Source organism: Rhinatrema bivittatum, chromosome 3, assembly GCF_901001135.1.
Source record: "Rhinatrema bivittatum chromosome 3, aRhiBiv1.1, whole genome shotgun sequence".
NCBI classification, from domain to species: Eukaryota; Metazoa; Chordata; class Amphibia; order Gymnophiona; family Rhinatrematidae; genus Rhinatrema; species Rhinatrema bivittatum.
Window position 1 is genome coordinate 76,940,348 of NC_042617.1, and position 12,146 is coordinate 76,952,493.

The following is a 12,146-nucleotide window of genomic DNA, read 5'->3' on the forward strand; positions in this document are numbered from 1 at the left end:
AGACCATCTTTACCTCTTACCAAGTACTGCTGCAGATATTCTGCTAGGTGCAAAAACAATTGAGCTCCCAGTAGAAAAAAAGAATAAAATCTAAAACTCTCTGCTTTGTCTTCAAATGCTTGAATAAACAGACTCCTGAACACCTCTCCCAGCTCTTCTCCCCTTAAACACCCTCAACGGAACTCCAATCTGCCAAAATGGTTCCTTTTCTCTCCTCCGTTGATCACTGCCAGATTGTCCTGCATGAGACTCTGCATGCACACTCAGCTGTTGTGCACCAATGGGCAGATTTTAAAAGCCCTGCTCGCGTAAATCCGCCCGGATTTACGCGAGCAGGGCCCTCGTGCGCCGGTGCGCATATTTGCATAGGCCACCGGCGCGCGCAGAGCCCCGGGACGCGTGTAAGTCCCGGGGCTTTTTGAAGGGGGCGTGTCGGGGACGTGTCAGGGGCGGGGCGAAGTGATGCGGCGTTTCAGGGGTGGGACACGGCGTTTGGGGGGCGGGACCAGGGGCATGGCACCGGCCCGGGGGCGTTCCAGCGGAGTGGCTGCGCCCTCCGGAACAGCCCCCGGGTCGGGTCTTGGCGCGTAAATCCATGGATAAAGGTAGGGGGGGGGTTTAGATAGGGCCGGAGGGGTGGGTTAGGTAGGGGAAGGGAGGGGAAGGTGAGGGGAGGGCGAAAGGAAGTTCCCTCCGAGGCTGCTCCGATTTCGGAGCGGCCTTGGAGGGAACGGAGGCAGGCTGCGCGGCTCGGCGCACGCAGGCTGCCCAAAATCGGCAGCCTTGCGCGCGCCGATCCAAGATTTTATAAGGTACGCATGGCTATGTGCGTATCTTATAAAATCCTGCGTACTTTTGTTTGCGCCTGCTGCGTGAACAAAAGTACGCGATCGCGCTTTTTTAAAAAATCTACCCCCAAAAGTTTGAAACAAGGTATCACTAACCCTTGTGCCTAGAGCCATGTTACCCTAAGTTCAGGAAAAAAAAAGCTAATGCGTGGCTTTTCAGCCAGGCCTTCACCTAAGACTCACATCTCCCGAGGGACTGTGCTATACACAACTGGGTCTTGAAAGTACTCACAGTGAGTTTCCTGTGCTGCGTCCCAATGCCATGCTAATTGCAAATTATTATTCAATTATAAGCTGTTTTAATGCCTTGGTTCGTTTAAATTTATTGCAACCTGCCTTGAGACCAACTTTACAAAAAGGCGGAATAGCACATGTTCATAAATAAATAAATAAATACATACTAAGATGCTCTGAATATTGACCTCCTAAAGTACTTGTTCTCCCATCTCTATCTTTTGGGTTTAATAGAGGAGCATGCAAGCTCTTGCAGAACCCAACAGGCAAGATATATATAGAAAAGATGCAGGCAAAGCTCTGCTCCAACAAATGTAAGTTTCATATGTATATTCATTTTGCAATTTATTGTCAATTAATTTATAGTCATGTTTTTAGCGCTATAAGGCGGCATCATTGTGGAAAACAGTTTCTCTTGTGCCATATTTGACAGCTAATTCAGAAGAGTGCACTACTTTAACCTGTAATACCTTAGAGGTCAATAATCAAAGTTATTTAGCCAGATAATGCAGAAATTATCTGTCTAAATTGCAACTTTTTGAATATTTGGCCACTTATCCAGCTAAATTATAGCCGGATAAAAAAGAGGCATTGTGGGGGCATTCTGGCGTGGGCTAAAGTTATTTGACCAACTTAGGTAATTTTCAATTGTAACCAGCTTGGGGGGGGGTGGGGGGTGGGGTGTGTGTGTGTGTGTGCCATTTTTAAGAACTCGAGCCGTTATTGCGGCGGTACAAATTAAATCAGGGGAAGGGGAGGAGTGTGGGCGAGGTTATGGCCCGGAAGTGCTGCGGGCGGTAATGTTTTCCACATTATCGCTGGCACTACCACGGGAAATAGGTGGTAGGGGAGCAAAAGTGTGCGGCCTGGCCGCAACCGCAGCAGGCGAAAACAGATCGCCGCGATGCAGCCGGCTGCTTACTTTCGCCCCCTCCCCCCCGTTTTTTCCCCGTGGGCCATCATGCCGCTGTTTTTATAGCGTAACGATGAATCCCGGAGTAAGTTAGTTGGATAACCTTAGACCTGCTTTAGGGAAAGTCTAAAGCTATCCAGCTTTGTGTGGCTCAATAACTTTCTACTTCAATGATATCCGGTTAAATAGCACAGTGAAACGTAAAAAAAACCCCCAAAAAGCCTTTGTAGGCAAGCGGTCTGATTCCAACCCCTCCTCTTCAATATATTTAAATTGGCCTCACCAGGCCATGCAGTGCCAACCCTTCCCAACCCTTCACAAAAAACGGACTTTTTTTTGATGGGTGGGGGGGGAAGGGTCACACATTATCCCCTCTCTCTCCCTCCCTGTTTTATTTTTGAAAAAAGGTCTCCCTTCTCACTCTTAAACACTCTTAAACACAATACTCTGTTCCCCAGCAGACTACGAAAAACCCTGCCAGGAGGTGAGGTAACCTCTCACTTGTTCCCAGTAAATCCAGCGGCAGCGCTGATAAGGCACACGTTGGAAGTGTAAGCTGAGGGTGGCTTCTGCTCCCAATGCTTATCTTGTCAGAACAGTGCTGGAAGTGCCAGGAGAAGGTGAGAGGTCACCTCACTCTCATCAGCGTTCTTGTAGTCTGGAGGAGGGTGCAGGGTGTTGGGGGTAAGGGATGGATGCAGGGAGGCTTTTTTTCAAAGGTAGCAGTATGGGGAAGGAAGGGGTGAGAGGGATCTACGAATCCCTGCCAAAAAATGTCAGCCTTTCCCGGGCATTTGGTGCTGCATGGCCTGGCAGGGCTGATTTAAACATATTAGAAAGGTGGGTCGGAATCGAGCCACAGGCCCGCAAAGGCCTTTCTTTTTTTTTTTTTTTAAAGATTTTACTGTGCTACTTAACCGGATATCTTTCAAGATATCCGGTTAAGTAGAAAGTTTTCTGGACACACAAGGCCATATAACTTAAAAACGTAACAGACCTTTATCCCGCTGCATATCCGGGACAAGCTATCTGGATATAACTTGTCCGCTTGCTGGCTTACTGATTATGAACCTCCTTAGTATTTTACAGTTTGGTTTACTTTGAAAGGACAGTATAAAAAAGGACTTATGGATCATTTTTGTACTCACAAGTGGTTTGGTCCTGTAGCTCCCTTCAAGGCATCATTATGAATTCTTTTCAGATACTTATTATTGTTTAGAAACCTGTGAAATTCAATATGGTTAACTTTTTTGACCAGATAATTTTATTTTGTTTCATTTTTCTCATTTGTAATCTTCAAGTTTTATTTCTTTTTTTATACATTTCTCAGTTGTTTCTCTTTGGAAATATATATGAAGACTACTGAAGTAGATTCTATTTACAAGACTGTCTTGTTAAACAGCAGTAGTTTCAGTAACATATTGACCTCAGTGGCAGTTTCAATAGTATGTGGACCTGAGCTTCTGTGATCATAAGCAAAATATGAAGTCTAGAATAATTAATAAAACCCAGTGTGTCTACTTATGAAACAATATCATTCAAAACTTGTGGAACCAAAATACTAGTTTTCACTTTAATGTCCATAGTAAACCTCTGATAAACTCCTATCTGCAACAGGTTGCCCAGATTGTAGATAGAATATATAATATTTGACAGTGTGACAGGTATAAGGCAAGTATTACTATAATAAGATGGAAATTCCATTTTTAAGTGCTTAAGAGAATATTACAGATGGACATAAGGAGTTATGATTATACCAGCAACTTTGGCATGAATTGCTAAATATGCTAGACTGTTGCAAATATGAATGTCCTACCATTTCTTTTTTCTGCTAGGGGTTTACTTTAGGCAGTAAAGTCAAAATTGGTATTATGTTTCCACAGTTTTTGTATAAAAAAATAGTGGACATCACAGCATTGGACATTTAAAACCCAATGACTCATTTTGCAGTAGGCAAAGTCTCAAGATGTCTCTCATTTAAACATAGATTTCTTTCAACCTTAAAACATGGGAACTGAAGAACTGACTCCATTTTATTCTGTACAATTTGCATAACAAAGCAATTTAAGGACCTTAAAAAGCCACATGCAGTCTCCAGCTATGCTGCCAAGTTATATTTAGCTTTCTACATAATTTAAAATCAAAGAAAACATTTCACATATAATAGAAATAAAATGATTAACCTATATTTTAGGGTTTTGTTTTTTGCATATATTGATATTTTCTCACACTTTATTTGACAAAAAAAAGTTACAATGCAGTGGAGACAGGAGGGTGTTCATCTCACTATTCAAGATTCGCAATTACCAGTGAAGCATTGCAAAGGATGATGTCATAGCATAGTGCTGGAGAAGGCAGAAATACATGTCAGGTGGAGAAAAAGAGAGCAGTAGAGGCGCTGAATGACATACTGCAGAAATGAGATGGAAAGGATTGAAATCTTGATGACTGTAGGTGCCTACTGAGAAAAGAAATTATTTTCAAAACTAAGAAATACTGTATATTAAAAAAAAAAATGAGAAAAGCCCCTTTCAGTGATGGGAATGAATAATTCAGTCTGCTTTTAAACAGTAGCTCTCAAATTTTACTGCATAATCAAAATGATTTCCATCAATCCAGAAGCCTTTTTTTTTACCTGGCATTTGAGCTTCTAGGTCAATCAGAACCGGTTGCTATTGGACTACAATGCCATCAACTTTCATTGCAGCTCCCTGGGGATTTCCCCCCTGTTTTTACATTACCCACCCAATTCAGCTCAGACCTTGTCAAAAGGCCGCAAACCATGGCTCCTTCTGCAACCTGCATAATCTGGACCACAAATCTGGTCAGTAGGTGTCACCTCTGAATGGAGCCTGAGACTTCATTTACAATCTGGGAGTTGTCCCTTATTTTATATCTCCCAGCTCAGAAAGCCTAGGTATTATAGCCACAGTTCTCAACCCATAATTGCATCAGTACACCAGTCCTGCAATTATGAATCCTAGGCTGTTGTGTGATGTCTGGGTGTCCCTCCCTGCAGGGGCTGTGAATGCTAACTCTACAGCATCCCCGGCTCTGGCCAATCTAGGGAGCAGATGCCTGGCTCAGGAACGGAGACCAAGTCCTCAGCATGGCAGAGGAGTTGCTTTTAAACAGTCACAGCCCATCCAACAATGACTTACACATGTTTTGCTTTACATCTTTAACTTTAACAAAAAAACTGGAACAAAAAACAGCTGCAGTACGTTGATATACACCTACTGCTTCTGCTGCGAAAATAAAAAAAGAAAGTGCTTGATTCACTCATATTCTTTTTAGCCTATGGAGGCTCCATAGGCTAAAAAGAATATGAGAAAATTCCCGAAAAGCAACTACTATTGTAACAGCAGATATTCAAGAAAACATGGTAAAATACAGAAGTTATTTTTCATGGCCTAAAAATTATATTTGAAGACTGCAGAATGAGAAGTCAGCATAGACACATTAGTAATAGCCTCTGCTCCAGCAAACACCTATCCGCCTACATAAGGATAGACTTATAGAAGCTATTTCAACAGTTTTACAATTCTTCTATGCTTTGGGAAAAATAAGAGAGCCAACTGCATCAAACCTTCTTCATTTACTCTATCAGACACCACTACCACAAACAATATTTAACAAACTTCCTTGGTTTTAAAACACTGGCTATAACATTTCCCATGCAAATGTCACTTTTAAAATGCTAATGTTACGTTTTCCATTTGGGGTTGTAACGCTCACCTTTTTTTTTTTTTTTTTATTTCCATATTTTGTCCTGCCCTACTTGCTAAATCTACTTTTCCTTACTCCCTCTCTCTCTTGTACTAATTCATTCAGTCATATCTCCCATACTCACACTTGAACCCTTACACAGTTTTTACCTGCTTGCAAACCAATTTCGTAGCAACAGCTCGTATACTTATAAATACCAGAGAACTGAGGGGACATATCCAGCCATAATATTAGCTAATACAAGCACCACTATATACACTTACATTATATTATGTTATGTTTACTTGTAACAGAGCACGTGGAAAAAAATGCACCAAATGGATGAACAATCAAAAAATGGTGCAGTAGTCATCAGTCGATGTGTAGCAAACCTTACTGAGGTTTGCTACACATTGATTGATGCGGTATACACTGTTGTTTACACTTTTATACCTCCTCCTTCAAATAAAAGTTGGACCCAAAGCAGTTCACAAAAATTGCTGCAATAATCATATACAAAATCGTAATGCTAATACAATACAGCAATAAAATACAATAGGTCAAAATCTAAAATATATTCCTGGCATAAAAATCCATCAGTTGATACAATTAATACATAATTTAGAACTGTCACTCAAACTATCCTACTCTCCTGAGGGAGGGAGAAGATACTAGTTCATCTAGTGAACTCAGTTCCTATATCACTAAGAGAACACCCCTCCCCAAAACAAAAAAGTCCTGTTCTACCCAAAAATCACACTCCTCTCACTGGGAATCAATGTTTACTGCCAAAATGACCAAGTGACAACTGAGAACCACTGTCATAATGTGCATTCAGTTAACATAGGACTACATTGTATTATGAAATATATTTTCTTTTGATAAGCAAGTCCTCTCCCCGAAAACATGCCTTTATCAGATCTATTATTTCACCGGATCAATTTTCCCTTTTATAGCTTTTCCACAAGTTGTTCCTCTAGTACAGGGGTCAGGAACCTTTTTGGCTGAGAGAGCCATAAACGCCACATATTTTAAAATGTAATTCCATGAGAGCCATACAATATGTTTAAAACTAAATATAAGTAAATGTGTGCATTTTATGTAAGATCACACTTTTAAAGTACAATAAGTCTCTGAAAATATTACACCAGGCCTTAAGACACCAATACATCTCCTATTAGGAAAATGGACCAAGTCAGGCTGCTATAGAGTCCTACACAGAAACTACACGCCAGCAGAAAACCTCACCTGAATCACGTACTGTCCCTCACCTAACATAGAATAAAGAGACCAAAACGCATAACAAGAAGCATACAGAAAAAAATGAATTGGAAACTGCAACAAGCCAGAGTCTCTGTATGCAGTGTAACAAAGGAAAAAAGAAACATCACCCATCCTTATAAAACAAATCAAGAAATATAAAATCATCAGCAGTAAAACTGTACTAACAAAAAGAACATATTTCGAAACAGCTAATGAGTGGAATATCCAATAATTAAAAACACATATAAAACATTTCCAGATACCAACAAAATATTTCAAAATAGCAGACACAAAGACCCAGTAATGAAAAATAATAAGGATACAAACATTTTTTTGCTCTGCATACCTGGGAACGTTTGATATCCAGGTGTCCTGAGATTGTTCTGAATTAGCAGGAGGTGGGGTGGTTTGCTTGGAACTTTCTCCTCTCTCAGTCACATACCAGCGCTCTCTCTCACACTGGCTCTCAATGACACACCTATACACACATGCTCTCAGTACTCACATATACACGTTTTTTCTCACTCACTTATATAGGCTCTTAATTACACATTTACACACATGCTGTCTATCTTTTCACGCTTACACACACACACAGGCTTTCAATCACATAAATACATGCTGTCTTTTTCTCTCACACACAGACTCATTCACATGCTTACAAACATGTCCTCTCTTTCTCTCATTTACACACAGGCTCTCAATCACATACTCACATGCTCCCTCACCTAAATCAGCTCTCAATCACACACAGGCACACATGGTCTCTCTCTCTCATTTAAACACAGGCTCTCAATCACATACTCACATGCTCCATCACCTAAACCAGCTCTCAATCACACACAGACACACATGATCTCTCTCTTACTTATACACACAGGCTCTTAATCATACATACACATGATTTCTCTCACACACAAAGGATCTCAATCATACACACATACTCTTTCACACAAACAGGTTTTCAATCACAAACTTACACATACAGGGGTAGATTTTCAGAGCCCTGCTCGCCTAAATCCGCCCAAAACCGGGCGGATTTAGGCGAGCAGGGCCCTGCGCGCCGGGAAGCCTATTTTACATAGGCCTCCCGGCGCGCGCAGAGCCCCGGGACTCGCGTAAGTCCCGGGGTTCTCGGAGGGGGGCGTGTCGGGGGCGTGTCGGGGGGGCGGGCCCGGTCGTCGCGGCGTTCCGGGGGCGTGTCGGCAGTGTTTTGGGGGCGGGTACGGGGCGTGGCTACGGCCCGGGGGCGTGGCCGCGCCCTCCGTACCCGCCCCCAGGTCGCGGCCCGGCGCGCAGCAGGCCCGCTGGCGCGCGGGGATTTACGTCTCCCTCCGGGAGGCGTAAATCCCCCGACAAAGGTAAGGGGGGGGTGTAGACAGGGCCGGGCGGGTGGGTTAGGTAGGGGAAGGGAGGGGAAGGTGAGGGGAGGGCAAAGGAAAGTTCCCTCCAAGGCCGCTCCGATTTCGGAGCGGCCTTGGAGGGAACGGGGGGAGGCAGCGCGGCTCGGCGCGCGCAGGCTATACAAAATCGATAGCCTTGCGCGCGCCGATCCAGGATTTTAGTGGATACGCGCGGCTCCGCGCGTATCTACTAAAATCCAGCGTACTTTTGCTTGAGTCTGATGCGCAAGCAAAAGTAGGCTGATCGCGCTTCTTTTAAAATCTACCCCACAGGTTCCCAATGGTAAACTTACATTCATGCTCTCTCTCTCTCTCACAGGCAGGCTCTCAATCACAGACATACTCTCTTTCACATGTACAGGCTCTCAATCATTCACATACATGCAATCTCTCACTCTCTCACACAAACACACACACACACACACACACACACGCCCCCCCCCCCCCCTCGCGGCCCGGAAGAGGAAGTGAAGAGTATCGGGTGCCTGCGCGGCAAGAAGAGGCCACGCTAGTGCGCTCGGCATCGGCCCGAAGAAAAGAAGACTGCAGCGCGGCTCGGAGGAAAATGAAGAGGTTCAGCCGCGGCCGATGGGACTCCGCCTCCGCGAGGGCTGAAAATGAAGAGGTTAGCGTTGGGAGGAGGCTGCTGCTGCTGCCGCGAGTTCCCGGGGTGGGGGAGAGAGAGAGTGAATGAGCGAGCAAACACACATGCTTGCTCGCTCATGCACTCTCTCTCTCCCCCACCCCCACCCCGGGAACTCGCGGCAGCAGCAGCCTCCTCCCAACGCTAACCTCTTCATTTTCAGCCCTCGCGGAGGTGGAGTCCCATCGGCCGCGGCTGAACCTCTTCATTTTCCTCCGAGCCGCGCTGCAGTCTTCTTTTCTTCGGGCCGATGCCGAGCGCACTAGCGTGGCCTCTTCTTGCCGCGCAGGCACCCGATACTCTTCACTTCCTCTTCCGGGCCGCGAGGGGGGGGGGCGAAGAGAGCACGCCGGTGCCGCTGACTCCAGGTGTCCTGCCGCGTTCCGCCCGGGCTGACAGCATTTTAAGCCCGGGCGGAGGAGGACCGGGGAGCAGCTGGGTCAGCGGGAAAGTGTGGCGACTGTCTGCGAGCCAGATGCAGCCCTCAAAAGAGCCATATCTGGCTCGCGAGCCATGGGTTCCCGACCCCTGCTCTAGTACAATACAGCAATCCCACAAAAGGCTTTCTTAGGCACATATTAGACTAAAGGTCATAGCTAGTGGTATAATGTGTATACCAAACTCAGCAATAGTTTATTTTTACCCATACTTCTCTACCAATCGCTGGGGTAGATTTTCAAACCGCGCGATTTGGCGTACTTTTGCTGGCGCATCAGGCGCAAGCAAAAGTACGTGGGATTTTAGTAGATACGTGCGTAGCCGCTAAAATCCTGGATCGCGCGCGCAAGGCTATCGATTCCGTATAGCCGGCGCGTGCCGAGCCGCGCAGCCTACCCCCGTTCCCTCCGAGGCCGCTCTGAAATCAGAGCGGCCTCGGAGGGAACTTTCTTTTGCCCTCCCCTCCCCTTCCCCTCCCTTCCCCTACCTAACCCACCCGCCCGGCCCTGTCTAAACCCCCCCTTACCTTTGTCGGGGGATTTACGCCTCCCGGAGGGAGACGTAAATCCCCACGCACCAGCAGGCCGCTAGTGCGCCGGGACGCGACCTGGGGGCGGGTCTGGAGGGCGCGGCCACGTCCCCGGACCTCCCCGGGCCGTAACCATGCCCCCGGGCCCGCCCCCGAAACGCTCCCGACACGCCCCGAAAAAGCCGCGCGGATTGGGCCCGCCCCCCCGACACGCCCCCGACACACCCCCCTCAGAAAACCCCGGGACTTACGCGAGTCCCGGGGCTCTGCGCGCGCCGGTAGGCCTATGTAAAATAGGCGCACCGGCGCGCAGGGCCCTGCTCGCCTAAATCCGCCCGGATTTAGGCGGATTTAGGCGAGCAGGGCTCTTAAAATCCGCCCCCTATTGAATACTACCATCTATGATTCTATGACAATATAAGAATATAAGAAGATAAGTTGCCATACTGGGACAGACTGAGGGCCTATCAAGCCCAGTATTCTGTTTCCAATAGTTGCCAATCCAGGATACAATACCTGGCAAATACCCAAGCAATCAATAAATCCCATGCTACTAATGCCAGTAATAAGCTGTGGCTATTGCCTAGGATGGCAACTTTTAAAACCGGTGTGTGGGCACACTTTGGTGCACGTATGCTGGCACGTGCCCAGATATGCAGCCATTTTATAACTTGCATGCACATATGTGCCCGCAAGTTATGAAATAGCCTGGGTACACGCACATGTGCGCACAATTGTAAATGTGAACACACCTAGATGTATAAATTGGGTTTATACTGCATAAGTCAGGGTATTTTAAAACTAGTGTGCATCCATGCCATGACCAGTTTCACCAGTTTGCCCAGAATTGAGCTAGGTCCTCCAAACATCCCTGGTTTAAAAGCCTGTACTCCCTGTAGTTACCCCAGACCCTTTAAATACCCCAAAATGGCTGGGGTATTTTTGTTTTTTACAGTTACACTTTCTCAATAGCAGAAGTAAAGTTATGTGACAGAGGACCTGGATGCACGCTGGGGCATGTAAGTGTTTGAGCACATATTCCTTGGCTGCCTCCCAAAACACCCATGCCCAACCCAGACCATGCCTCTTTTTGTTTGGCGTGAGATGTGCCCACTGTGTAAGATATGCGCATATAGATGGCTTTTAAAATATGGCAGATGGGTGTAAGCCTTACATACGTGAGCATCTCCTGATTATGGCCTGCTATGGGCTTTTAAAATTCACATTTAAGTTAATTTGATTAATAGTTATTTATGGACTTTTCCTCCAAAAACGTGTCCAAATCTTTTAAACCCAGCTATGCTAACTGCCTTAACCACATCCTCTGGTGATGAATTCCAGAGCTTAATTGTACATTGAGTGAAAAAGAATTTTTTTCTATTTGTTTTAAATATGGTATTGCTAACTTCATGAAGTGCCCCCTAGTCCTTGTATTATCTGAAAGAATAAAAAAATGATTCTCATGTACCCATTCTATTCCTCTCATTATTTTATAGACCTCTATAAAATCTCCCCTCAGAGGTCTTTTCTTCAAGCTGAACAGCCCTAACCTCTTTAGCCTTTCCTCATATCATTTTGGTCAACCTTCTTTGAACCTTTTCCAGTGCAACAATATATTTTTTGAGATGTGGTGAGCAGAATTGCACACAGTACTCAAGGTGCGGTCCAACCATGGAGCGATACAAAGGTATTATGACATTCTCCATTTTATTCACCATGCTTTTCCTAATCATTCCTAACATTCTGTTTGCTTTTCTGACTGTTGCAGGACATTGAACTGGCAATTTCAATGTATTGTCCATTATGAGGCTCAAATCTTTTCCCTGGGTGGTAATTCCTAATGTGGAACCTTATATTGTGTAACCACTAACTACAAGGTGGATTTCTTTCCCCTATGTGCATTACTTTGTACTTATCCAAATTAAATTTAATCTGCCATTTGGTTGCCCAGTCTTCCAGTTTCTCAAGGTTCTCCTGCAATTTATCACAATCTGCTTATGATTTAATAACGCTAAATAATTTGGTGTCACCTGCAAATTTGATCATCTCACTCGTTGTTCCCCTTTCTAGATCATTTATAAATATATTAAAAAGCACCAGTCCAAATATAGATCCCTGAGGCACTGCACTGTTTACCTTTCTTCATCGAGAAAACTGGCCATTTAAT

The 12,146-nt window shown here is 45.1% G+C and overlaps 1 protein-coding gene across 6 annotated transcripts in view; it reads right to left on the reverse strand.

Moving 5' to 3' along the window:
* The window catches only part of LOC115086924 (lutropin-choriogonadotropic hormone receptor-like), a 316,916-nt gene that overhangs the window by 100,738 nt on the left and 204,032 nt on the right, over window positions 1–12,146 (reverse strand). For all 6 annotated transcript variants that reach the window (XR_003855369.1, XR_003855368.1, XM_029593400.1 and 3 more), the window contains exon 10: window positions 3,144–3,218. Coding sequence is in view for 4 of the 6 variants with exons in the window: in XM_029593400.1 (XP_029449260.1) it covers window positions 3,144–3,218 (75 nt within the window). In the remaining 2 variants the exon portion in view is untranslated. The remainder of the gene's footprint in view (window positions 1–3,143; window positions 3,219–12,146) is intronic.